We start from the raw sequence: 27,040 nt of genomic DNA on the forward strand, positions 1-27,040 counted from the left end.
CATAGAGCGTTACTAAATCCATCATCACCGACCTTAACACTTCCTCTCTGAAGGCCTGACGGCCCCTCGTCGTCTCCCAGTCTATACCGCAATTTGTTTCGTATACTTCTTTATTTATTGATGTGACGAATAAAAGACTATCTATCTATTTATCTTCCAGGTTGCGCAAAAGTATCTCGATCGAACCCAAGTCGCACCACAAGTAGAAAGCAACTGCTCTTTTCCAGGCTGTACGAAGCACGTATTGACATATTCCTAATCTGACAAAGATTTGTTATCAGTAGGCTTAAAAGACTCCCACACTGTCACACTGGTCTTATGTCAACTAAAATCACAATAAATCGGTATTTACATCGCCATTGAAACATAGCTAGCCGTGCAATGTCTGCGAATCTATTTCCAGACTGTCGCGTTGTGAGTTGAACTTAGCGGTTTAGTTGGGATACGCGGGGAGTTCAGGACTGAGAAAATATTTTCGATCGAAATTCCAAGCCTACAACTCACCAGGTTCCCGACGTGTGTTTCTATACGGAGGTTTGTTTATACAGCGTCTCACCGATTCCGCAAATAAGCGGTCTGTAAATTTCTATTGAATGCCCGCTACCGCCCGCCAAATCGTCATGAAAATATTGATTTCAGCGGTTCAAGCATCTTATGTCAAAGTATTAATATCAGTTCATTACAAATTTCATTATTTCAAAACACCACAAGACCACGATACAATGAAAAGATAGGAAGGTGTCGAAACGACTTCAAGTAGTCTTTGAAATCAGACACCCACCGGGGCCTAGGCGATGTAAAGAAGAGGCACGTGGTAGTATTATAAAGTTACAAGGCTTCATTTTCAAACGGAGTGCGGGTTGGAGTGGATCGAGTCGGAAAAGCTTGACTTGGTAACAAATCGCTCTGATATATGTTTCCGGATACGGTGGATCAAACAACCTTATATGTACTAGACTTGGACAACTAGATAATTTCAGTTTCTAATTATACTCATTTTAGTTCGATAGGCCTATCGGTAATCCAATTCTAATGCAATTTGTGAAAAAATTATATGCTCCAATAAGTTTTTGCTCATTCGTCCCTTCTAAATCTAACCTAATTTCACAAAAATGTGTAGCTATCACACTACTTCTAATCTAATTTCGAAAATCTGAGAATTTTCCAGTTATCCAACTGTTTTCTGTTCGTTTGTATCACCAATTCCAAGATAGCTTCGAATGAAACAGAAACAGTCACATCGACGGGCTCTAGAGCAGAGGTCTCAAACTCAAATGTGCTCGCGGGCCAATTCCTACTTTTTGATGGTGCCGCGGGCCGCAGCACCAATAATAGGGGATTTCAATGTCCTTCAAAGTAGGCCCTATCTCAGGGTTTCGAGCATAGGCCTACTCCTGATAACTAGGCTATATTGATCATGCCATTACCGAAGTCAAATAGAATCAGCGTTTGATTTTACCTTCGAATGTTGGGACAGATCAATAACAACTTCACATAATGGATACTGTGCCATATAGCAATAGAAATGCGCAATTGCCGAAGAATCCAGTAGTGTTACAGCTGTGAAGCGAAGGCTACGACTAATTAATACTCGCCCTATTAAATAAGTGATAATGACATATATAAAGATACCCAAGATGACACGGGATGTATCCAACTATACATCAGAGGGGTGACATAATGCCAATTGCCACACCTACCTGCTTAGATATCTAAATAAGCTAAGCAATGCAAGCTACGACCTTTTGATATTTTATCATTTCTCATATCAGTTTGATATAGTTTGTTCATACTTCATAGTGTCATATATGGTGTGGACGCAAGTAAATCTCACGGCTCAGTGAAATTGGTCTACGTCACACTTTCCATTTGGTCAAAGGCAATTTGACGGTAATTTTTGGCCGGCTTGTCCAGCATTATCATGGTATCAATGGAAAGCTATCACGGTACTGAAAGCGAAAATACAAATTTTATTCTGTTCGTGGCCCTGGAACTCTCCAAACTAAGCCTCGAATGTTGCATTGTAAATGAGTTTGGTGATTTGATGAGTAGTTTCAGGCTTCTGGAGTAGCTTTAGAGAGAATTTTAAGTTCTCAAAAAAAGTGTAGTTAAATATTGTCCAATACTTCGAAATCCAAAATGACGTCGCGGGCCGCACAAAATGGTCTCGAGGGCCGCATGCGGCCCGCGGGCCGCGTGTTTGAGACCTCTGCTCTAGAGTTTGCTATTTCCCTTGATATATCAATATGATTGAGTTTTAAATCTCCTCTGCTGTACTGTTATAACACAGTAAGCTGCCATTCGAACACTACAGAAAGTATGTAGCGTTGCGTATGACCCACATATATATATATGTAGCGAATTCCTACGTGTTTGTGTAACTGGAAGTCAGGAATTCACTGAGACCCGCACAGTGTTCATACTAACTGAACCGTGGCGGACAAGCAGCTCTATAATTCCACCGAATAGGTCATCCGAATTGATCACAATATTGTTGACTGAAGGATTTTGTTATTTACACAGAAATATAATCAAGAGAAGCGCGGCATTCGAAAAATAGACCGAAAACAACCCCTAAAACTATATACTCTATCGAATTGTGATTGAAGACGCGAGCTGATAAAGGATATATTGGCAAGGATCGGAACAAATCAAATTCACCATCCAATAGTTTCATCATTTCAAAACATTCTAGACGAGGATTCCGTAACTTTTACGAACTTATTGTAGTCTAACAACGCATGGACTTAACTTAGCGGATTATCATTACCAGTAGATTTTAACCACCGTGATAGAATGTCTTTCTACAATCCTTAACACTGAACCAGTGGGCGTCTGATTTTAAAGGCTACTCCAAGTCGTTTCGGCAACTTCCTATCTTTTCATTGTATCGCAATCTTGTGATGTTTTGAAATGATGAAAATATTTATAATAAACTGAGCTGAACTATAATCCAGAGTGGAGCAACCAGAGACATTTCACTTTTTCCAAATTACATTATAGTTATAATCATGGCTACGCCGCTTTTTTAAAAATTAGATTGGAACTACTGAATTCGCAAAACTTGAATCGGGTCCTGCGACACTACGCTGCTTGAATCCTGATATAGTGCTGAGGATGCCGTGAAAGGTTACGTGCAGGCGAGTAATTTGACTGATTCCGCTTTATTAATCAGGATTACGAAACGGCCTCCAATCTTTCGCCGTAGTGATAAAGGTATGATAAGCGCTGCAATCGATAGCAGACTGATATCACTTCATAGCTAATGCGTTCTAAGACGAAGCGGATGTCGTGAAACGACTGCTGGCGTTACAATCAATCCGGAATTACTATTTGACGAAATATGAGCGACGTAGTTTATTCTTGGTTATCCGTGGGAGTATTGTCTGATACCTGCGGTTCGAAGTCACAGCTGTTGCTGTCACATAACAAACAACGCGAACGTAACAGTCGCGCTGTCGGCTCTAAACACGATGTACCTTACATACTTGGAGAGCTCGATAATTCTTTGTCTAATTACATCGAAATGCTGGTCATCTAATTATAATCCAAATTGTGAAATGTTGCTGCGCTTTAATTTTAAGTCTAATCTAATTTCTGGTTGTCTTGGAAATGCTACAGGAGAACTGTATCGTGCGAAACGAACCGAACTCGGCTTTCAGACATTTGTCGTTCTCGTGCTTATGAGGACGAGCTTTGCTCTGATATATAGTGAACTCGAATTTTTAGTTCAATTTTTTTCTAATTCGGAATGGAATTCAATTTCCAAGTTTTTGCGAATTCGGTAATTCTGATTATAACGTAATTAGGAAAAACTGTGTAGCTATAACTACAATTCTAATCTAGTTTGGAAAAACTGTGTAGCAATATAATTACTATTCCAATCTAACTTGGAAAAACTGTATCGCTACGATAACAAATTATAATCTAATTTGAAATGCGGAACATTTTCTATCTGTCCAACGCTGGCACCTCGCACGGCCACTGTCTACCACATAAATAACGTTTGTCTATAAATTCTTGATTCGTAAGGACTTTTTGCGATCATGAAACAAACATTTAAATTCATGAAAACATTCGCCTCCTTTACGCGTGGACACAAAGCCCTCAGAATTCTGAGAATGTTCTGCCTGTTGCATTTCTCATAGCGAGCAATGCGTCGTAACAACGATTACGTGATTTTATCCGCTGATTCTCATCTCCGGTATGCGGCAGTGGAAGAAGTTCAGTGCAGTGTAATTCCGAAGGAATTTTTATACTTTAGCCTACGATAATTGGGCACGCCTTTCCGCATTTCTTCGGTGCATCATGCGCTATTTTAGCGGTCCGATGCTTTTTGCCACCTATTTCAACTATCTACTTGATCATTGAGGTAAAACATCATCTCTATCATGCGAAATTTACATCCCCTAGGCCAGGTGGGTGTCTGATTTCGAAGACAACTCCAAGTCGTCTCGACACCTTCCTATCTTTCATTGTAACGCATGAATTTTGTGGTGTTTTGAAATGTTGAAATTATTAATATAGGCTTACTGATAGTGATACATTCATACTGTTCGGTCGTGAACTGAAGAGCAAGGATTTGTTCTGGTAAAACTATCAAGATTCGGATTCGTTATATACTTGAAGAGCTTCTTGGAGGTACAGAACCTCAATATATAATTGAATATATTCATATTGAAATAATCCCGAATATTTTGGGATGACAATCGTCAGAGGTGTTCGTCAGCGACTATGGTAGATTATTGGAAAGAACATAAATCAACAATCCTATCACCAAATACACTTATAATACTCAGCCTATATCGTCTTTGCGAGCTGACTTCTCGATGGGTAAAGTAAAGATTTGGTGGGAACACATATCGAGCATGACTCATTTGGGGTTTTCTAGGCGTAAGCAGTGACCCGCGTCATCACATAGGTGTAGAATACCGAGTGAGGATTTATCTAGAAGCAGCTCGGGTTATTTGGGACCTGCGTAACACGCTTATAGTGGAAGCGGCCGTGTTGACGTACCGTATTGTAATGCGAAGACCCCGTGTAGTATTTAGAAGCGTGGAATTTAATTTCTATGAGAAGCAAAATCTAATAAAGACGAAATTACGAAGATTGAATACATTACATATAGGCTGATACTGATACAGTGTTAAGTAAGCTATATTGTATAGCATGTAAGTCTTCCATTCGTAAATCCATATGACAATCGTAGATACTGTACCTGTGGTTATTGGCCGGGGTTCACTGAGCCATGGGTTCGCTGGTTGTCAAGCCACACACACACAACTCATACAGCAGAAATCACATTTATTTGCAGCCAACATTCATCATCATCGGTTTGTTTTTTGTAAGAATCATGTTTTAATGTTATTTTTAACACTGGTGTTGATGCGCAGTCTGTTTTGTGCAGAAGTATTCTATAGTAGGCTAATGTATTAAGTGTGTATAATGTCCTAGATTTTTGTTCTAGTGACTAGGCGAAAATTTGAGGTTCGCCAAAGGCTTGTAAAACCAAAGGCTTGCAAAACCAAAGGGTTCTCCGGGTTACTAAAGGTTAATAATCACTTTTGTAGACGTAGAGTCGACGTTATGTTGTACAGCCCGAAAAACCGCAGGCCGAGGTTGCGATTGATGTACTAAATAATGACTCATTGCTACGGGTCGGTGCATAGCATGATGACGCATGCAATGTTGACAAGGATTTATGACTGACTGGACTCGAGTGAGCCCACGCAAGGGCAAGGTAAATCGTCGCCCACGGTCTTATTATACTATAGGTCAAGGTTTTAAGATTGATTGACTTAACCAATTGGTTTCCACTCCTTCATAATCATAAGCGTAATCATAATTAGCGAGTTTTTCTATTTACATTCGCGAAGACACAATGTACGATGCGATACACAAGATACAACGCCCCACGACACTTCCTTTTCACTGTATTTCAATTCTTGTAGAAGCTCGAATTGAAAATCTTCTTGGGGGTACAGAACTTCAATATACAATTGAAGAGTTATATATATTGAAATGAACCCGAATATATTCGACTGACACTCGTCAAGGGTAATCGTCAGTAACTAGCAGAGAATTGGAAAGAACATCGTTTATCAACAATCGTATCACCAAATAAGACGACATGCTGGTAATAAATGGTAATAAAGTGATATTGATGATTTTGCCACACCGATTTCACCTTCTCCACAGCTACTACTAATTTATGACGCTTACATTCAATTGCATTCAATACTAGTCAGCCATCAAGATTACCGGACTACAATCTTATCTGACATATCGACCTCGCCTACCGTAACAAGTCGCATTTATTTTCGTAGCTTCCCTTTATATAACCCTTTCTTAAATCTAGTATATGCTACATGGCTCTTATTTACATGCTGTAGGCCAGGGACGGGCAACATACGGCCCGCGGGCCGGATCTGGCCCGCGAAGGGATTTTGTCCGGCCCGCAGACAGTTTTCCGTCTAACATGATAATGTGGCCCGCGGCCCGTTTTCCGAGATTCCCCACTACTTGCTTACATACGTCAAATTTTAGTGACTGTATGTTATTTTACAATATACACATAAGCGCAGCGAGCGAGGGTGGTGCTTACGCGTAAGTTAGTTGAAGCGAGAAGACTTGCACTATCGGCATATACGATGTAGCCTACTCAACCCTAATGTCATTTGTGGTAATCATGGTGTTTGTCGACTACAATGGTCATTTACACTAGGCCGATATTTCTTATCTTTGACTCCGTAACCGTCGACTTGTAGCATGGCACACTTCTAGGATTTTGTAAGACACCGCTTATGCTAGGGGTCGCGAACTCGAAACGGGTCGCGGGCCACTTTCAAATTTCGTAGAGACCGCGGGCCGCATGAATTCAATATCGAGATAGAATAGGCCACACAGTTGAACAACCACGCAATATCTCGTCACCTACTAAACCCTAATGAATTGATATCTTGGTAAATTTGGGATACCGGGCTTATCGAACGCCTTGAAATCTTAATTAAGGATTGCACCGTGTGTTGATCGGTCAGAGAGAATCAGACATGGTGGTGCCTGTATGACAATGCTGTTCTCAAATCCTCATTGTTTTCGTCATTATTGGCGAGAAATGGCTTTGAAGTTACATTGCTGTCGTTAAAATACATTCATTAAATACGATTTATTTCTTATATATGTGGATAAATGGGTGAATAATGCATCGATTCAGCAATCCGGCCCGCCAAGTATTTAATTTTCCTATATCCGGCCCGCCGACTGGAGAAGTTGCCCGCCCCTGCTGTAGGCCAATGTGGGTTTCTGATTAGAATAATACTCCAAGTCGTTTCGGCACCCCCCTATCTTTTCATTACTAGCCAGCCCTCAAGTTTACCGGACCATGACTTGACATATCGATCTCGCCTTCCGACACATGCCACCTCTTTTTGCCGTCTGTCCTATTAGCTTCTTTTAGTTTTCGTCCAGTGTGCATGCCTCCTTTTTACATCGCCTAGGCCAGGTGGCTGTCTGATTTTAAAGACTACTCCAAGTCGTTTTCACACACCTTCCTATTTTTTCATTGTGTCGCAGATTTCGGTTCTTGAGGTGTATTGAAATGATGAAATCATTCATAATAAATTGAATTGAATTATATCTTGTGGTGTATTGACTTGATAAAAAATGATATGATAATGATGATAATGATGCTTGTCCATTTTCAGGGGACTGCATCAGGGTAGGCTATTTCTCTCCCGGTGCCAATTCCTTGCGCTTAATTCTATACTATACTATATGTGTACATTGTGTAGGTGTTAGTTAGAAAGTATGGGTGGTAATGGATGAGAGCTGCCATTTTGTCAGGTTTGAAATGGCTCATTCCATTCATTTATTATTATTTTAAACGATTCAAAACACCACAAGATTGCGATGCGACACCCACGTTGGCTTAGAGCGCCTGCTAGCGTAGGTAAAACTAACCTAAAATATGAAACGACAGAAAAAGCCCGATAACCAAATCGAAAAATCTACCTTGAAATTGTACAGAAACTAGTATTGACAAGCGTATCGATACTGAGTACTATCAAGTTATCTCTTGTAATCAAAATAGAATCAATATTCGATGATAGACTTCGTAGAAAATATTATCTTTTCTTCACATTGCTCACGTGGGTCTCCGTAGCGCAATGGATAGCGCGCTGGACTTCTAATCCAGAGGTTCCGGGTTCGAGTCCCGGCGGAGATGGCTCTTTTTACTGGCATGATCATTTTATTGATTAGTCGTTTTTTATTCAATACAATTTATTAACAATTTCACTATTTCAATACACCACAAGGCTGCGATACCAGCTCGAAAGCATATGTCAACACTTGAGCAGCGTGCGATCTCAAGTATTTTCAGTTATCTGTTTGATAGTAATTTCATCCTTTCAAATATAGGCCAGGCCTACACCACTACGTTGCCATGAAAATGAAAAAAATCACCCGCACCTGGGCCGAGATGATGTAAATAGCAGGCATGGGCACTGGGCAGTGATTGAATAGAACATTGTTTCTCAGCCTCGAAACCTCTAAATTTGCAACATTATCGAGAACGTGAATTGCGACGCTTCTTGATAGTACAGAACTCCAATAGAATATTCGACATAACTTGTAGTTCCAATACATGCCAAAACTTCAAGTAGAAGTAGAAAATGAAAGTTTAAGAAGTAGTCACGTTTAAAAAGTAGATCTGGCCGAGGGGTCCGCATAATTTTAGCAGTAGATGACACTACAAACAGGTGTGATTTTCGAAAATATATTCAGGTACCGTGATTCAGAGGTGATTTCCCCCAGTTTTAATGACCATTTCACTCGTGAAAGTGACGGAAACATACCCCAAATCTACATTCTACTTCACAATGGTAAATCAGGGTACGGCCTTCGCAATGTTTGCAAAAAGCATGTTCTGTTATATAGGCTATCTAGGGCTGTTCAAAAATAACTTTTTTTCCCGGATTCCAGCCATTCATTGATAATTGTCAGGTTACCTTAAAAAACGCTGCACACCAAATTTGGTTCAATTCCAACAAGTATAGGATTCCGCAGATCCAATCAAAATTTTTAATTTATTCTATTAGGAAAAATTTAAAAAAAAAGATTTTCAAATTTTTCTGCCAACCCCATGAAATTGTTGAGCGGCCTTCAAAGACGATGCAAAACAAATTTGACTCAATTCCGACCAGTAGAAGTGGAGTTATGTGAGAGTTTCGATGATAATCATCGGATTATCCTTGATCGGTGGATAATCTGAGAATTATCAACGAAAAACTCGCATAACTCCACTTCTACTGGTCAGAATTGAGTCAAATTTGTTTTGCATCGTCTTTGAAGGCCGCTCAACAATTTCATGGGGTTGGCAGAAAAATTTGAAAGTTTTTTTTTTAAATTTTTCCTAATAAATTAAAAATTTCAATTGGATCTGCGGAATCCTATACTTGTTAGAATTGAACCAAATTTGGTGTGCATCGTTTTTTAAGGTAACCTGACAATTTAATCAGTGAATGGCTGGAATCCGGGAAAAAAAGTTATTTTGCCCTCGCCTACTATACAGCCAATATTCCAGAAGAACTTCACGATGTGCTCTTGGATAGAAATGCATAGGCAGGACGTGATATGCTCATTGCTAGAGCTCATAGAAGGATCGGATTCGCAATTTTGGTGCGTGCTTTTCATTTTGCGGTCGTACCCGAAGGCGTTGTTGGAAGCGTTATTCTTCCGTTCGTAATTCTGCATCCACCTATCTTTGTGAGAGCAGCTCCAGAAATCTCAGGCATTTCGCTTTGAAACAAAATTCTCATAGTATGATTATAGACATGATTTTCAAGAAGAGCGCGATTTTTTCAGTTTACACTAGCCTACAGTTATTTTTTATTCATAAGGCAGATGACAGTAGCGGGATAATTGAGCTAAATTTGAACTACACCTAAAGTAGGCACTTGACGGACAAAAAGTGGTCCGCCGAGACAAAAAGGTTGATAACCACTGCATAGAAGATAGCATAAAAAGGACAATAAGCGATAAAATGAGGTTTTGGATCTCTATAGCCTGTCAACCTTGAGCCAGGAACAATAATCAAATATACGCTATGTGTTCAAGGAGATGAAATCATTTCACAACCATAATCATGATCAAAGAATGGGGGTCATGGATTGCTTGTTCTTCGTAGCTTGGTCGGAAATAAAGTTGAATTTAATAGTTTAATAGAAGATATGAAAGAGGTACGTGAGGCATTAAGCGTATATACTTTTTGCCCGACGGTAACCTCTGTCGAAGATGTCGAAATGCTGTCGTGCATAACATTTGTGACCAATCAGATCGCTTCATTAGCAAAACAAATCAAGGCGTCGCTTTATAAAGCCTGGAATAGACGATCCGTACGGAGCGCATGCGTTTAGTGGGATTGGTGAGATAGTGAGATTGCGTCATCGTAAGGGTAGTAAACAACATGCGCTCAGCCGTGACTTTCACGTTCGATGATCATCACCTGCACAGTACACAGTTGGGATTGTAGGGAATATTCACATATGTTTATTGAGCCTGACATTATTGTCGCTTTGGTGTTTGAGATTGAGGGTATATTGGTTTAGATTTAGAAGTATGCCCCGTTTCAAAAAAGTTTAAATGTAGGTTAAAATCTCAAGCCTTAGGAAGAACAATGCTAAACTTTTAGGTGTTCTGGCTGACTTTATGTCTTCCCCCGTTGGATTCTGAATGTTGATGTGTACAATGCCCAGCATGGAAAGACTCCTCATACTTTACATATCTTCAAGTCCATATCACAGAATAATATCACGCCAAATTGTGTTCATGGCTACCTTGTTATAGTAGTCTGGATTGGTGTGATTGTACAGCTCTATACACAGCGGCAATTAGATTCTCGTCTTCTATATTATTCATTTTGTTTTGCAACTGAAAATAGCATAAAATCGCATGGTTAATCACTGCAACTTCAGAAAGTGCGATGTCCGACCACTACAGACCTGCCAACGCAGCTGAGCGGATGGAAAATACGCATGAAAGCGAACGCGTGCGGGTTGTCACACTTTTGCTCTTTCTGCTCCTCATTTTTTCCTCGTCCCTCTTCTCTCTCGCACGCATCCGTTTGAGAAGAGAAATAAGGAGAGAAAGAGACGGACGCGTTTACGCATCGTCTATTCCAGGCTTAACGCTCAGCGCACAAACGCCGTAGCATTCTCAATACAATAGAAGTGAACTTTATGTAGTGTTCTAGTCAGTTGAGTTTATCTTTTAAAGATCTGATTCAGATTCAAATAGATTCGATTCAGCCGAAAATACCCGGGTATATTTCAATGTGAACATATTATTCAATTGTATATTGAAGTTCTGTACCTCCAAGAAGCTCTTAACTAGATTCAGTGGAAGCATGGCATGGCGTACTGTTTTTAGTAGGCCATGGTGAAAGATATGTATATTCGACTGTGCTGCCAAGAGGGCCAATTGCCAAATCAACGGCATCGGGGCGGAACAGCTGGTCCTTTCTAGCACTGATAATACCTTCGTAAAATTTCTCCCATATTTGCATTTAGTATCTATTATACACTCGGACGATATCGAAAATAGTTGTCCGCTGTACCGCGTTTTGGATTATAACGTCACATTTGGTCTTTCCCAATCGCAAGAGCTTCCTAGAAAGAGATGTGTTGAATATAATACCTCAGAATACACAGGAATCATCGACTGTATTCATGTTTTATTGCAACCCCAAGCTTCGTCAACTGACTAGTCAAAATCAAGGATGAACGTCAGCTCCGACGGACGTTCAACAATGGGCATTGGGCATCCTCATATCAAATTTGTAATACAAATGCACAAAAGAAATCCAGTTTTCTGGATGATTTTTGAGTTTCGGTTGGAGAAACTTCGTGTAAAGCGATTGCTTCGCAAAAGTTCAACGCAAAATGAGCTATTTCGTCGTAAACGGGAACCAACATTTCAGTTCACTTCTGAGCTTGTAGTTTAGTAAACATTGCATCTATATTGGGATATCGAAATGTATGTATCGAAGTCTGATATTTATAGCGTTATTTGCCTTGCTGGCAAGCGAGAGAATGAATCAGCAGAATTAGTGTTGCGAGCGTGCATCTCCGCACGCACACCATGTCCGGTGCAGTTGTCCGGGTTACTGTGTTACGTTGAAGTAATGAGAACGAACATTACCGCAACTGGGAACTGAGACTAGTGCTGGGCTCAATGATGCCGTACAAAGCTGCGCACATTGGTGGAAATGACATTTGTGGCAAGTCAGCATCCACAGCATTGTCACTAAGTGCAATGTAATAGGCCTGGTCGAAAAATACTAAATCATCTTTAATGTGATGTAGAAATCGCATTATATTCTTTGTGGTCGCATAAAAGGTTCATATTTCAACTTTCCATATCTTTCATATTGTTATGAACTATGAAGTCATGAGTGACACTCGACTCGACGTCTAATACTCGGTTCAGAATCGAACCCGCCATGCAGGCACTCGATTTTGCCTGGCCCTATATAGTCGCATCTGTGCAGTGTAGTTGCAAAGTCAGGTTTACTTGGTCGAGAAAGAAAGGAGATGCTGCGTTTATGTAACCCACAACTCCTGCTGCTACGTACTGGTGACTTCAGTCCGAAGTTGCCGAAGTAGTCAGCGTTGCTACTCAAGTAGAATGTGAAGTCACCCGCATATTGCTAGTCGGTTGCAAATGGGAGCAGATATTTCGTAAAAAAGTAGTTTTCGGATGGATTATTTCAATTTTATGAATATAGAATATTGCTATAGTTGTCATTGAATATATCGTTACGTTGATTCTTCTACTTGGACATTAATAACAGCAGCGACTACTTCTACCATGTCTGCTGAAGAACAAACGTGTGTGGACATATCCCCTCTCATTTTCAGACAGGTAAGCAGATTATGTCATACTGAAGTATTTCCGCGTGCGCTCCATTGAGGGATCCGCAGTAATCATCTTTATCCAGAACAGTGGAATGATATGATATGTCACGCACTCTGTAGGGCACTTGGACCATGCAGAATGGTGACAGATGAATACCGAAGCAAACTGAAAGTTAATTTATCAACGAGAATTATAGTTTCGATACTTATTTTCACTGTTCAGGCCTTGAAATCTTGATTGGCTGTATCGTAGCATACGAAACACGTAGCTACGAACGTTACCGGAAATAAGCACATTTCCGAAGTCATGATCACCCCACAACGTTGTCACCTAGCGCAATGAAATCGGTATGGTCGAAAAAATATTGAAGTATTTTTAATGTGATGGATAACAGGTATTATATTCTGTGTGGTCGCATAACTTTGACATCTTACATTCTGCTATGACGTCATAATGAGTGATACTCGATTCGACGCATTTTACGTGATTCAGAATCGAATCACTCGGGTCCTCGATTTTGCCCAGCCCTAGTCACAAGAATAGTTCACGTGGAAGTTTAAAATGAATAGTCTGGATGTACTCAAGGTATTCGTTTTGAAAAATAGACTTGGTATGACGTTCACAATGTTATTTTCAATTCTCTACAGGTTGCTGACGATTATACCCTGACAAGGGTCAGCCGAAAATATTCGAATTTCAATATGAATATATACTTCAATTGTAAATTAACAGTATCCATAAGCGACAATAAACTCGCCTGTAGTTAAAGACATGATCCTCTTCTTAGCTCTTCGATCGAGAGACGTGCACGTTTACCTACATACTCGGATGTCAAGCCACCAAAGAAGCGATTATCATCGATCCTGTGATCGGCCTGGTGCGAATGCGATAAGACGCTCTGGTAACTCTTAACTGCGACCGGGATACTAATCGCTAATATTCACAGGTCGAGAGGGACGCAAAGCTGATCAAAGAACTCGGACTGAAACTGAAATATGGAAGTACGGATCAGAGTTGTACAGCTCGAAAATTTTCAGCTTTTCCAAATTGGATTAGAATTTCTGAATTCGCAAAACTTGAAAATTGAATTAGATTCCAAATTCGAAAAAGAAATCTAATTCAGTTCATATAGATTCAGAGATCATTTTCAGTAGCACGACAATGGCATTTGTCTTTACAGCAAGCTTGGCTCGTTTTACGCGATATAGTTCTCTTGTACCATTTCCAAACAGACACCTTTACAAGTCGAACTGGAAGTGTATATTCGATCAGCAGTCCACGTGTCGTGCCTGCGAGAGAGGAACCCATTGCCGTGCTCATGCAATCATATCATAGCACCACAATTACCGACATTTCGCCCTAATTATTCTTATTAGACGACTGGAAATAATTATTGTATATCCGGCCATCAATATCTCACTGTTACAGTGAACACGCACGTGCACGCGGACCATATCACCGGAACCGGTAAGTTGAAAGAAATCTTCGCCGGGTGCAAGTCGATCGTTAGCAAGCGTTCGGGCGCCAAAGCCGACGAGTTTGTGGATCAAGGAGATCAAGTTATGTTCGGCAATCAGGTCAGCCCTAGATTTCAAAAAGTAACAAATGTGGTCATGGTCAGTAACGAAATACTTTTACTTTTTCTCGGACCACTCTAGTATAGGATGTGCCAACTTGTGCTCGGAGTTGGCCAAAGGGCCATCGTTGCTGCTCAAGTACAAGTGAAAGTGACGTAAATTTTTACTCGAGCATAAATTGAAGTAGCGATTCTAGACCTTTTTTCCTTAAATCTGAAAACTATTAAGTGGGAGTTTTCTTAAATCATATCGACTTGAGTGGGTAGGCAAAAACTACATGAGTACTTCGAAAATGTAGATTAGGGGTCTTCAAAAATGACTTTTTTTTCTCAAATCGTACTGGCTACTTGATAGAATTGATAGGCTACCTAATTTAAGCCTACACACCAAATTTGGTTCAATTCCAGCCAGCGGAAGCGGAGTTATTGCCGTCGAAAAATTTGAATTATGAATAAAATAGTATTTACGGTGCTGGGTATCACTATAATAAATAATTAAAGAATTGGTCACCGTAAATACTATTTTATTCATAATCCAAATTTTTCGACGGCAATAACTCCGCTTCCGCTGGTTGGAATTGAACCAAATTTGGTGAACATCGTTTCCATAGACAACCTAACCCTTTCATGGGGTGAATAGAAAATTTTCAAATTTTTTGTTATTTATTTTTATATAATAAATATAAACTTTCTTCTCCTGTAACAATGCAACTACTGGTTGGAATTGAACCAAATTTGGTGTGTAGGCTTAAATTAGGTAACCTAACAATTTTATCAAGTAGCCAGTACGATTTGAGAAAAAAAGTCATTTTTGAAGACCCCAAATGTAGATGTAATTCGTTACAGACCGCCTGTATGCTCGCAGTACTTACTCAAATACTCGTGTTCTCAGAGCACCTCTACTCAACAGTTTTGAGGCAAAGCTACTTCCTCCTTACACTTTTGATTTTGTAAAGTAGAAACTAGTTTCGGGATACGTTTGCGACACTGAAATTTCATTTTCTGACTCTCCTTGAAGTATTTTCGACAGGTTTTGTGAATCGCTGCTTTTACCCACACTACAAAGTACCCACTACCCAAAGTACAAATGTGTGACTTTCCTTCTACTTCGTTTACATCAGGCCGATTTTATTCCGTATAGCTGCCGACTTGTAGCACGGCCCACTTCTATGCTTTTGCAAGACACCGCTTATGCGGATGAAATGGCGAGGAAGAGCGTATAGATAAACCTCCAACACTTAGGTGGGAATTCCGGACGCGAACCCGCAACCCATTGGTGTTGCAGCCGTGGAATATACCACAATATACGCTATCTCACCATCGACCACCTCTTGATTGTAAATAAAATTGAAACCAAGCCAGACTAACGCGAATGTTTTGAACGCAATTCAGACGCTAGAATGCAGATGCACACCAGGACACACCGACGGCTGCATGACATACGTTTGCCACGATCATAAGATGGCGTTCACTGGAGACGCGCTGCTCATTCGGGGCTGCGGCCGGACAGACTTTCAGCAAGGTGGCTCAACATGACTCAACATGCCGTCGTCGAGCTTATGGCGACTCTCTTTTCAGGCGATTCAGGGCGGCTGTTCGATTCTGTGCATTCGCAGATACTATCGTTGCCGGGAGGCTACAAGCTTTACGTAGCCCACGACTATAAAGGTGGGTATTGATGTTTCGATTAAATTCATGAAAATTTTTGCGCGGATTTGGGGCGAAAATGGCTTCTGCTCCTACCCATAGATCATATCATGCACCAGGTGGCAGTCAGTTTGTTTTCAAATTATACTGGCTACGTGATAAAATTGTAAGGTCACCTGAAAAACGTTGCACACCAATTTTGACTCAATTCCAACCAATAGAAGCATTGCGATAAGAGAAAGAAGTATTGGATTTATTAAATAAAAATAAATTTTTATTAAATAAATATAGTTTTATTTACCAACGCTGACTACACTTGGACCAGCTATGCATGCACCGTAACGAACACACTGCCTGTGGTTTTGGTAATAAGCATTTCAGTCAAATTAATTCTGTTCATCTGTTGAATCCAGGCTGCACAATCACAACGGTGGCGGAAGAGAAACAGTTCAACCCGCGCCTGACGCAAACGAAAGAAAAATTCATGGAAATCATGGCCAATCTGAATCTTTCCGCGCCGAAATACATAGGTAAGCGGCCTGCAGGACTATTTTCGTTCCGTCTGAGACCAGACTTGTACAAACTAGTTTTCGGTCAACTAACTATCGCTTTTTGAGTAGTTCTATTTCTAGTTGCTGATTTTGAAAAGGGAGTAGTTCTAGTTCTAGTTGAGAGTATTGAAAAGTTCTAGTTCTCGTTCTAGTTCTAGTTGCGAATGTTGGAAAGTGAGTAGTTCTAGTTCTAGTTCTAGTTCTAGTAGCGACTTTTGAAAAGGGGGCATAGTTCTAGTTTTAGTTGTGAATGCTGAAAAAATGAATATAGTTCGAATTCTAGTTTCGGATTTGGAAAAGCGAGTAGTTCTATTTCTAGGTGCCTATTTTAAAAATCCAGCGGTATGTAAAAGTCTGACGCGTGGATATTTTCGCGAATTCATTTCAGACAAAGCCGTTCCGGCCAACATGATGTGCGGCTACGTTGCGGAATAGAAAAGCAAGGAAGATCAATGCAGAAAAACAAACTTTATAACTATATTTGTCGCGACACAATTTTCTTGCAATTTTCGAGTTCTGTTCAATGATTGTAGGTCAACATCCAACATAAATATTATTACTGCATTAATTAATGTTCAGTTCTGTTCATTAAAAATTTTATCATTTCAAACCACCACAAGATTGCGATACAATGAAAGGAAATAAGATGGTGTACAAACGACTTGTAGTGCGCATTCACACCCAAAGGGTGGTGCACGGAGAATAGAACCTAAATCAGAGTTATGTCGCGCTTATATACTCTACGTGCATATCTTCCAACATCCATACGTGCAACTGTCATTCGGATGCACATGGTCTGTTTGATTTATTCTTTGGTGTAAGTCTGAGGTAGGTTTTGGTGTAGGTTCCGGGGATTCACTGACTAAATTGTTAGGTTGCCTAAAATAACATCAATTCAACGCCGATTCCAGCTGGGAGATATGAACGTACAGGATTTTTAAAATTTTGGATGCAATATAAAAAAAAAACTTTCTTCAAAATTCTACTTTCAACTCCATGAAATTGTTGAATTGTTGTCTACAAAAACGATGAAAAACAAATTTGACGCAATTCCAATCAGTAGAAGCGAAGTTATTTGAGATTTTCATTCATAATTCTGTGATTAACCACCGTCGAAGCTATTTTTGCGAATCCAAAATCTTCTACTACAATCACTTCGCTTCTATCGGTTGGAAGTGAGCAAAAAGTTGTTAAGCATCGCTGTTTTAGAGAACTCAACAATTTCATGGGATTGGATTTTTTTCCAATTTTTTCATGCTACCTGTTGGAATCGAGCCCAAATTGGCCAACAGTGATTTTGTAGGCAACCTAACAATTCAATCAGTGAATCCGAAAATATAAGTTATTTTTGAACAACAGTGTAGGCTACACTGTAAATTCATGAATATCAGATTTCCACCATAGCGTAGAGCAGGGCTGGGCAAACTTTTGAGCTCGCGGGCCGCATTCAACATCTGAATCCATTCGCGGGCCGCACTATATAAAATTGGGATTATAAATCAAAACGCAACATTGGTATTTGATTATGTAGTGACGACATGGAGATAATATATATGCTTATTTAAAACAAACCAAACATTGCTTCAATGATATCGTATACACGCGTCTGAGACAGTGATGAGATTTTATAGGCTGGTCGACCACAATACCCAATTTGTCAAAACTATAGAGATGAAAGTCGGTTGTCCCAATTCTTAAAAAATCATTGAAATTTAAATCTGTGAGCAGCGATCTGTTTATTAGATCCACTTTTGGTTCAATTCCAGGACACACAATGCTGACAGCATCATAACCATGTTAGCTTCGAACACGGTCTAGATTACGAGTAAATAAGAGGTGTGTACAATGTACATGTACGTGCTGCACATTGTGCATGTACAGAGGGCTGTTCAAAAATAACTTATTTTTCTCGATTCCAGTCGTTCAGTTATCAAATTGTCAGGTTACACTAAAAAACGCTGCACACCAAATTTGGTTCAATTCTAACAAGTATAAGGCTCCGCAGATCCAATTACAATTTTTAATTGAAATAGGAAATTTAAAATAAAAATTTTTCAAATTTTTCTGTCAACCCCATGAAATTGTTGAGCTGTCTTCAGAGACGATACAAAACAAATTTGACTCAATTCCAACTAGTAGAAGCGGAGTTATCCACCAATCAAGGATAATCCGAGAAATATCAACGAAAAACTCCAATAACTCCGCTTCTACTAGTTATTATTATTATTATTATGTATAAAAACATTTAGTGGTGCTTTTCGCATCGAAGGCTTTTTGCACCACGGCGATTTAGACATTTTGATCAAAATGATAACATGAAATGTCATGAAAATACAAGATGAGTACGTAGCTAAATGCGACGCTTTGACTCTCGTATGAAGTCCAGTAGATCGGCAATAATGTTGCTGTCCGTTAAAAGGTTATATAGCTGGAAAGGTACGTTCTTGTCTGTGCGATACGTTGTAGATTTCTTCTTATCCAATAACTCCGCTTCTACTAGTTGGAATTGAGTCAAATTTGTTTTGTATCGTCTCTGCCATCATTACCAATCAGCGTGTCATTTTCTCTGTCAGTCGAAGTCTTTGTGATTACTCTCTGCTGTTCTGAAGAGACCGTTCTGATTGCTTCATGGTGAAAGCATTGTTACGTACCACGCACAATCGTGCATATCGGCACGGCATACGTTCCTTCGTAATTCACAGTGTTGGGATCAAGTCACTACCTTCGAGTCACGAGTCATTTCGAGTCATTGCATATTTTGACTCGAGTCAAGTCAAGTCAATTGATTTTAAAAGGTGACTCGAGTCAAGTCAAGTCACTCGATTTTTGGAGGTGACTCGAGTCAAGTCGAGTCAAGTCAAGTCAAGTCACGAGTCAAGTCACAATTCAAGTCAAGTTGCCTGTTCAAAGTATGGGGCATGATAACGTCATTGCATTTTGATAGCTGTCTGAAATACAGATTGAGTGGTCATTGATTTTGAACCGATGAACGAATATAGAGTTAAATATACACGTAAGAAGGCACTGTATCGCTCACATATACGTAGAACTGCCATACCACAGTACATAGTTAACAGCCAAAAGAGAGAATAGATGCGAATTGATAGGAAGCAATACATTACCCGTTTGCAAATCGATATGATACAATTAGACTCTGCGCCAATGGCTGAGGACAATATAAACTATATTCGAATTCAATTCCAATAAAACAAGAAGTTTGGTTAAGGGAAAAACAGAGATTAATTACTTTACTATACTACTTTACGACTACGTAAGCTGTAAGCTTCGATCACTTCGTTTGCGATCAATTTATTTGTGAGGGAGCAATGGAGGCTCCGTAAAACGCACGATCATTAAATGATTGGTCGCTCTCACGGTTACACCAGCGTTTCGCGAACAATCTGAACATATGCAAGATTCAGTGATTTTTATCGACATCGATTACTTGATGACTTGAAATTGACTCGTGAATTTTGCTCCGAGTCACGAGTCAATCCATATTTCTGATACGCCGAGTCAAGTCAAGTCAAGTCATTTTAGCAAAGTGACTCGAGTCAAGTCAAGTCATTGGAAAAAGGTGACTCGAGTCTGACTCGAGTCAAGTCATGACTCGAGTCATCCCAACACTGGTAATTCATTGGTGATTATTCTAATTTGTGAAGCATCATTAGTATTAAAAAAATTGTGGGTGTGAACGAACACACGCTCTTTTCGCTAAGATTGTATAGTTTTAGATATCCCTGGGTGAAAGATATGATTCTTAAAACAGCGTTTTCAAGGCCTGGCTCTACCCTTTCATTGATGGGAGAAGGTATTTGAATGTTGCAGGAAACAGCATGTTGTCAATCATCGATATCAGCATCCTGATACGCGCAACGGCATCTGTTATACAGCATTTCAGCGGGATACAAACATATGAACCCGTTTCCATAGCATCTTTTTGCACGTCCGACCCTATTGTCCTTTCCTGCAGCTGCGTCTGTCTCGGTTACTGCATTTCATGCCTACGGCACAATGTAAAACATCGTGTAGGAGCTACAATTGGGTCGTGAAGCGAAAATTCTCACTGAAATCGCAATAAGAAGCAATCGCACTGAAAAATTGATCTGTCCATTTGCTGTTGTCGCGTCGTATAAGACGCAGCCGCTTCTAAAATATTTGAAGGTGAGATCTTCAACAGCACATTAAAGTAGTCAAAGCTATGGAAGAAAATAGATTGTAATTATAGTTCAGCTCAGTTTTATTAGAAATTTTATCATTTCATAACATCACAAGATTGTCATACAATGAAAAGATATTGGAATAAGTCGAAACAACTCGTAGTAATTTTCCAATCGATCAGTTTGGCCTATACATTATAAAGAGAAGAAATGTAAAAATATGAGGCATGCTGTGCATTGGTACAGTAGGGTTGTTCAAAAACAATTTTTTTCTTCAAATCTTTGCGCTCATTTCATAAAATTAGCTTCAAAAAACGTTGCACACCAAATTTGGCTCAATTCCAACCCGTGAAAGCGAAGTTATTTGTGATTTTCATTGAAAATTATGCGCCTGCCCACCGTCAATGCTATTTTTTCAAATCCAAAACTTTCAACTTCAATAACTACGCTTCTACCGTGTGGAATTTAGCCAAAATTGTTTTGCATCTTTTCTCAGACAACGCAATGATTTCATGGGGTAGGCAGTAAAATTTAAAATCTTTTTTCATACTAAATTCAAATTATTCAAACTCCAATAGCTTCACTTATATTAGTTGGAATTGAGCCAAATTTGGTGTGCAACGTTTTTAAGCCTACCTAACAACTTAATAAAAGTAGGCGCTAAAAATTTAAAAAAGTATTGTTTTTGTACAACCCTATCGTACACTGCAGATTGTTTTCTTTGACAAGCGTTTTATTCCACAGGCAGGGATATCCGGTTGTTTGATACAGCGCCTCACTCTTCGTTCATATGAGAAGTAGCCTGAAGAAATTAGTGATAACAGTATAATTGATATTTGTGTGCTATTATAATCAAGAATGATGAGTTTAGCACGTTTTAATCTCAAATTTCAGTATTTATTGCTCAAGAATAAGGAAAATTGAAACGTGATAGAGGCGAGTCAAGTTTGAACTGCAATTGCGCAAAGCTGACACGGCCAGTAGAGTGTTTGCAGAATGCAAGTTTATACAACCCTATTTTGTGGCGGGATAGCAACACGAGTGGGTTGCGAGTATAGGGCTGGGTAGTGATATATGATTTTCTCGAGCACAGAAACTAGAAGATTTTTGCAACATAATTGATTTATGAAGGGGAATTGAAGTATTTATTATCTTTTCCATTGTGGAAACCTTGAAACCTCGATTGGCCGTATCGCACCATACCAAACATGTAGGCTTTAAAAGCTACACGCGTTAGTGAAAATGACATTTCTTTGAAGTCACGATCAACCCACAGCATGATTGCCACAAAGCAATACCAAATTCTCTTTGTGACGTAGAACTGGAATATTTATTAATGGCCGCGAAAAAGTTATATACGCATTCGAACCCGACACACCATCCAGCATACTGTCATGACATCATGAGTGATACTCGAATACCCGACTCGACTCGAAAACTATCACTCGATTCACTCATGCAGATACTCGCTTTTTACCCAGCCTATAAGTAGTTGACCTATACCCGGCAGTCAAAGGCTGCACGGAAAGGCCTTAGGCTTAGTCAATGCCAAATATTGCCTTTGCTTCACCAACCAGACAACCATTTTCGTTCAATTTTTAAAAAGATTTACTAGACTCACGAATACATTGCTAACACTGGTCTGATTTCTGGTATGGATTGTTAAGTCCCGTTATTTTTACTTATTTTAGAAATACTATAATGGATCTCAAGTTTATCCTCTGCTGGTTGATCTCATGCGCGCTCGTTGCTGTATCTTCGGGGAACATTTTGGAGAGTACTTTTCCGCCTGATAATGTTGGAGAGGAGGATTTTGAGAGCCAAGAAGTGATATTTGATTCCAGGGTTGACGATCTGCCGGCCTCCGAAAGTGATACCATAGCGAGTCAGCACAAGTCAAAAACTATGAACAAAGAGCAGGAACCTGAAAAGTCTGGAGATATGGACGAAGACAAGCCTGCTAGTGATTCGAAAAAGAACAGAGTAAAGAAGCCTAAAAAGTCCGGAGATAAGGACGAAGACAAGCCTGCTAGTGATTCCAAAAAGAACAGAGTAAAAAAGCCTAAAAAGTCCGCAGATAAGGACGAAGACAAGCCTGCTAGTGACTCCAAAAAGAACCGAGTAAAGAAGCCTAAAACGTCCGGAGATAAGGACGAAGACAAGCCTGCTAGTGATTCCAAAAAGAACAGAGTAAAAAAGCCTAAAAAGTCTGCAGATAAGGACGAAGACAAGCCTGCTGGTGATTCCAAAAAGAACCGAGTAAAGAAGCCTAAAAAGTCCGGAGATAAGGACGAAGACAAGCCTGCTAGTGATTCGAAGAAGAACAGAGTAAAAAAGCCTAAAAAGTCCGGAGATAAGGATGAAGACAAGCCTGCTAGTGATTCCAAAAAGAACCGAGTAAGGAAGCCTAAACAGTCCACAGATAAGGACGAAGACAAGCCTGCTAGTGATTCGAAAAAGAACAGGGTAAAGAAGCCTAAAAAGTCCGGAGATAAGGACGAAGACAAGCCTGCTAGTGATTCGAAGAAGAACAGAGTAAAAAAGCCTAAAAAGTCCGGAGATAAGGATGAAGACAAGCCTGCTAATGATTCCAAAAAGAACCGAGTAAGGAAGCCTAAAAAGTCCACAGATAAGGACGAAGACAAGCCTGCTAGTGATTCGAAAAAGAACAGGGTAAAGAAGCCTAAAAAGTCCGGAGATAAGGACGAAGACAAGCCTGCTAGTGATTCCAAAAAGAACAAAGTAAAGAAGCCTAAAAAGTCTGAAGATAAAGACGCAAACAAGCCTGCTAGTGATTCGAAAAAGAACAGGGTAAAGAAGCCTAAAAAGTCCGGAGAAAAGGACGAAGACAAGCCTGCTAGTGATTCCAAAAAGAACAAAGTAAAGAAGCCTAAAAAGTCCGCAGATAAGGACGAAGATAAGCCTACTAGTGATTCGAAAAAGAACCGAGTAAATAAGCCTAAAAAGTCTGGAGATACTGACGAAGTCAAGCCTGCTAGTCAGCCCAGAAATGACAGTGTGGAAAAACCTATGGAGTCCGAAGAAAATGCACAAAATAAAGACCGGAGAATGCTTCGTGCCGCTGGCAAGTTAGGACATTACCGTGGAACGACGCAAGGTAATGACGAACATCTTCATTTCTTCGGTATTCCAACAATCTGATCCATTTTGTTCCTACAAGGCTGTAATATGTATCGCCAATGCTAAGTCTACTTTACCTGATGTATTTCAGACGGCTGGATTACCGGATGCGAGGAGGCAGAGGCACGAGGGCCGGTAGCCTTGGGTCAATCTACTGGACAAGTCGAGACGGTGTTCTCTCAATACGCAAAATCGATGATAAACGTATATTGTGATGTTACCACACTAGGCGGCGGGTGGACAGTAAGTTTCTTTACAAGTTTGACCATAGATAGATAGATAAATATCCTACCGATAGGTGCAAAGCATGTGATTGTGCGGCTGAGCAATTAGAGAAACAAGAAATTACCATTGCTGCGAACAATTAGCGCCGTAACAGGTCATTGTATTGTGGCGTTCCTATTGTTCTGAACAATGACGATCTTCGAATTTTAAGTGAAATTTTTAGGTTGTAGTGTACCAATCCCATTATAACATATATTTTCGGAATCAGAGCGACAGTAGCTTTTTTTCAATTCCAATTTTATCAAATTTGGCGCTTGTGGGTCGCTAGGTACAACGTTGCCCTATCTATTAACGACGTTACCAGAAATTGCTAGTCAAATGTGTTTGTCCAACCGCGCAATCACATTGTGCATCTATCAATAGGCTTAGCTATATATGGTGTGACGTGACCTACAATGTAAATGTAAAGGATTCGGGGGTAAAGGGCATTCGTGGCGACACAAATGATCGGTAAGTATAAAAGTTATACGAAACGTCGAATCTTATTGGTCGGAATCAAAATTATATAGCCTACCATCAGATATATAAAAAATAACGCTTAAATAAATGCGGAAGCTACTTGTAGCGGTTCTTATGGATGCGTCATTGAACAATGAACCTCATTTACTTTTCAGGTTTTTCAGAGACGTGTGGACGGGACGCTGGATTTTGCCACTCGGGGGTACGCAGCCTACCAATATGGCTTTGGAGACCTGGACGGGGAGCATTGGCTTGGTAACCACCATACAAACCGTATAGTTGGCGTACCGGTAGAGCAGTGTGGTTGCCAACTAACTAACCGCAATCCGCAAGCTTATCAACTAATCAACTATTTTAAAGAATTCGCACAACCCAACTATCGTCCAATTTTGTAGTGTTTCTCAATTCCGAGGAGTCAAATTGGTATTCGAGTATTGCATCAAATTGTCTATTAGAATCAATGCGTTACATTACCAACATCCGTAGATTATTAATATATATATATCAATATATTTCCCCATGCATTAAGGTGCCAACTATAAAGACAGTTTGTGGCTTGCTATGTCCGCTTTCCAGTGCTATACCTACGCCACTACAACAGGTCCAAACCGTAAAAAATGTAGGGGGCCTCAAAACCTGAGTCTGACTACTAGAAAATTTTCGGGATATCCAATTTAGATAAAATTAGTTTTATAGCTACACAGCTTTTTCGAAATTAGGTCAGTTTATATCAAATCAGAGTTCGTTAAGCATGTCAGTACACCAAGCTTAGCTCGTTTAGCACGGTAGTATTTTGAGGAAAACCAGAAATTAGATTACAATTATATTAGTGCGGAGAAACAGTTCACATATTGGATTAGGAATCGGCATTTCGCTCAATTAGTGTAATTAGACGACTAGAATTATCTAGTCATCACAGTCTGGGCCTTCAGTAGCGCCGTCGATACATGGCGCATACAAAACGGCGCTAAATGATAGCAGACCGGGATGACTAGATAATTCTAGTAGTCTAATTACACTAATTGAGATTTCGCAATAATAATTTTTCGTTCTGGCCATCACGGTAAAATCTTGTTCTTTGACCGCTACGGCATAAAAATGCATGTCCAGTTTTCGGAAGACAGTCAAATTTGTAACTCAAGCTTGGTTTTTATCGCGACATGATCATGAAACACGCTTTTTCAGGACTTGAAAACATGGCGGACATCATGGGAGATGATGAATACCAGCTTCGACTGGAGATGAGAGACGTCCGAGGGAAAAGGATGATTGCAAATTACGGGTAAATGCGTTCTCCCTCGATTGTTTAGAATATCAATAGAATGCAATACCTCTTCGTTAGTTTATGGATTGTCATGCGCAGAAAAAAATAGAGGAAGTAAGAAGTTTTGCCTTAAAATTGATACGTAGAAGTAGAATTAGCCTATAAATAAAACCATATGAGTGAAAGTATAGGCTTGATATACTTAATTGTAGGAGTTTGAGAACGTAATCAATTATTTTTCCAGAGAATTTTCGCTCGGCAAAAGTACCAAAGGCTATCGGCTGAAAGTCGGATCCTTCGACGGTATCGGAGTTGGCAACGTCCTAGCTTCCAGCAACGGGAAGAAATTCTCCACTTTCGATCGAGACAACAGCGGATTATATTGCGGGACCGAGTTCGACAGCGGCTTCTGGTTCGGCGCTTGCTCGCAGTCGAGCCCGAACGGCAAATATATCGTCGATACAGAAAATCCTGACACACTGCCCGGAATCAATTGGAGTCCGATTCCTGGAAGGTTTGGACCTCTGACACAGATAGAAATGAAGTTTAGGAAGAAATCTTTCAGTGTTGTGAAACTTTACTGATCTTGCTCGTTTATGTCATTCTAGTTAAAGTAATACAATTCACCTTTCTCCTGACCTACGTGTGAAATAAGTAGTCTGCTATACAGTGATTAGGCAGAGATGATCAAAGTATTCACTATTCATCGTTCAAACTAATGTAGAAAGAGAAATATAACGCCGTGAAATTTTACTCTCAAGGGCAAGTTGAAGTGACGTGTGGTGATGATTTGCAAGTAAATAAAAACAAAGTAAGTAATCTAAATCTAGCTATGCCTAAAAACTGTCAAGTAGAAGTAGTCTATTCACGTGAGCAAGTAGTACAAGTAGGCTTAGGTGACGTCATTGGAAAAGTAGAAGTAGTCTCCACGTCGTTACTAACTTTCTCTGCATATTATAATTGATACTAATGCCATTCGCTTATATAAGAGAATGAACCTTAATTGGTACACGGGTAGAAAGAGAAGTTACCCTATAAATTT

General features: G+C 39.8%; 4 protein-coding genes and 1 non-coding gene across 5 annotated transcripts in view; 4 read left to right on the forward strand and 1 right to left on the reverse strand.

The window, feature by feature from the left end:
• The window catches only part of LOC145449716 (uncharacterized), a 335,502-nt gene that overhangs the window by 277,827 nt on the left and 30,635 nt on the right, over positions 1–27,040 (forward strand). The window lies entirely within an intron of this gene.
• Positions 1–27,040, reverse strand: part of LOC145449718 (CD166 antigen homolog) — a 169,438-nt gene that overhangs the window by 42,075 nt on the left and 100,323 nt on the right. The gene's annotated exons all lie outside the window — the stretch shown is intronic.
• On the forward strand, positions 8,152–8,224 carry Trnar-ucu (transfer RNA arginine (anticodon UCU)). The gene has a single exon. It is a non-coding gene; the product is annotated as a tRNA-Arg (tRNA).
• On the forward strand, positions 12,783–17,302 carry LOC145449745 (persulfide dioxygenase ETHE1, mitochondrial-like). Its single transcript, XM_080328167.1, has 8 exons — positions 12,783–12,921; positions 13,703–13,792; positions 13,862–13,916; positions 14,344–14,492; positions 15,884–16,013; positions 16,070–16,159; positions 16,552–16,668; positions 17,078–17,302. The coding sequence occupies exons 1-8, from the start codon at positions 12,868–12,870 to the stop codon at positions 17,122–17,124; spliced, it is 732 nt and encodes a 243-aa protein (XP_080184293.1). The 5' UTR covers positions 12,783–12,867; the 3' UTR covers positions 17,125–17,302.
• LOC145449719 (uncharacterized) lies at positions 22,510–26,636 on the forward strand. Its single transcript, XM_080328140.1, has 5 exons — positions 22,510–23,967; positions 24,082–24,233; positions 24,890–24,989; positions 25,920–26,016; positions 26,243–26,636. The coding sequence occupies exons 1-5, from the start codon at positions 22,551–22,553 to the stop codon at positions 26,580–26,582; spliced, it is 2,106 nt and encodes a 701-aa protein (XP_080184266.1). The 5' UTR covers positions 22,510–22,550; the 3' UTR covers positions 26,583–26,636.

The sequence above is a fragment of the Botryllus schlosseri genome, chromosome 11 (genome assembly GCF_051294905.1).
Source record: "Botryllus schlosseri isolate E-star chromosome 11, Bs_hap1, whole genome shotgun sequence".
Classification (NCBI taxonomy): Eukaryota; Metazoa; Chordata; class Ascidiacea; order Stolidobranchia; family Styelidae; genus Botryllus; species Botryllus schlosseri.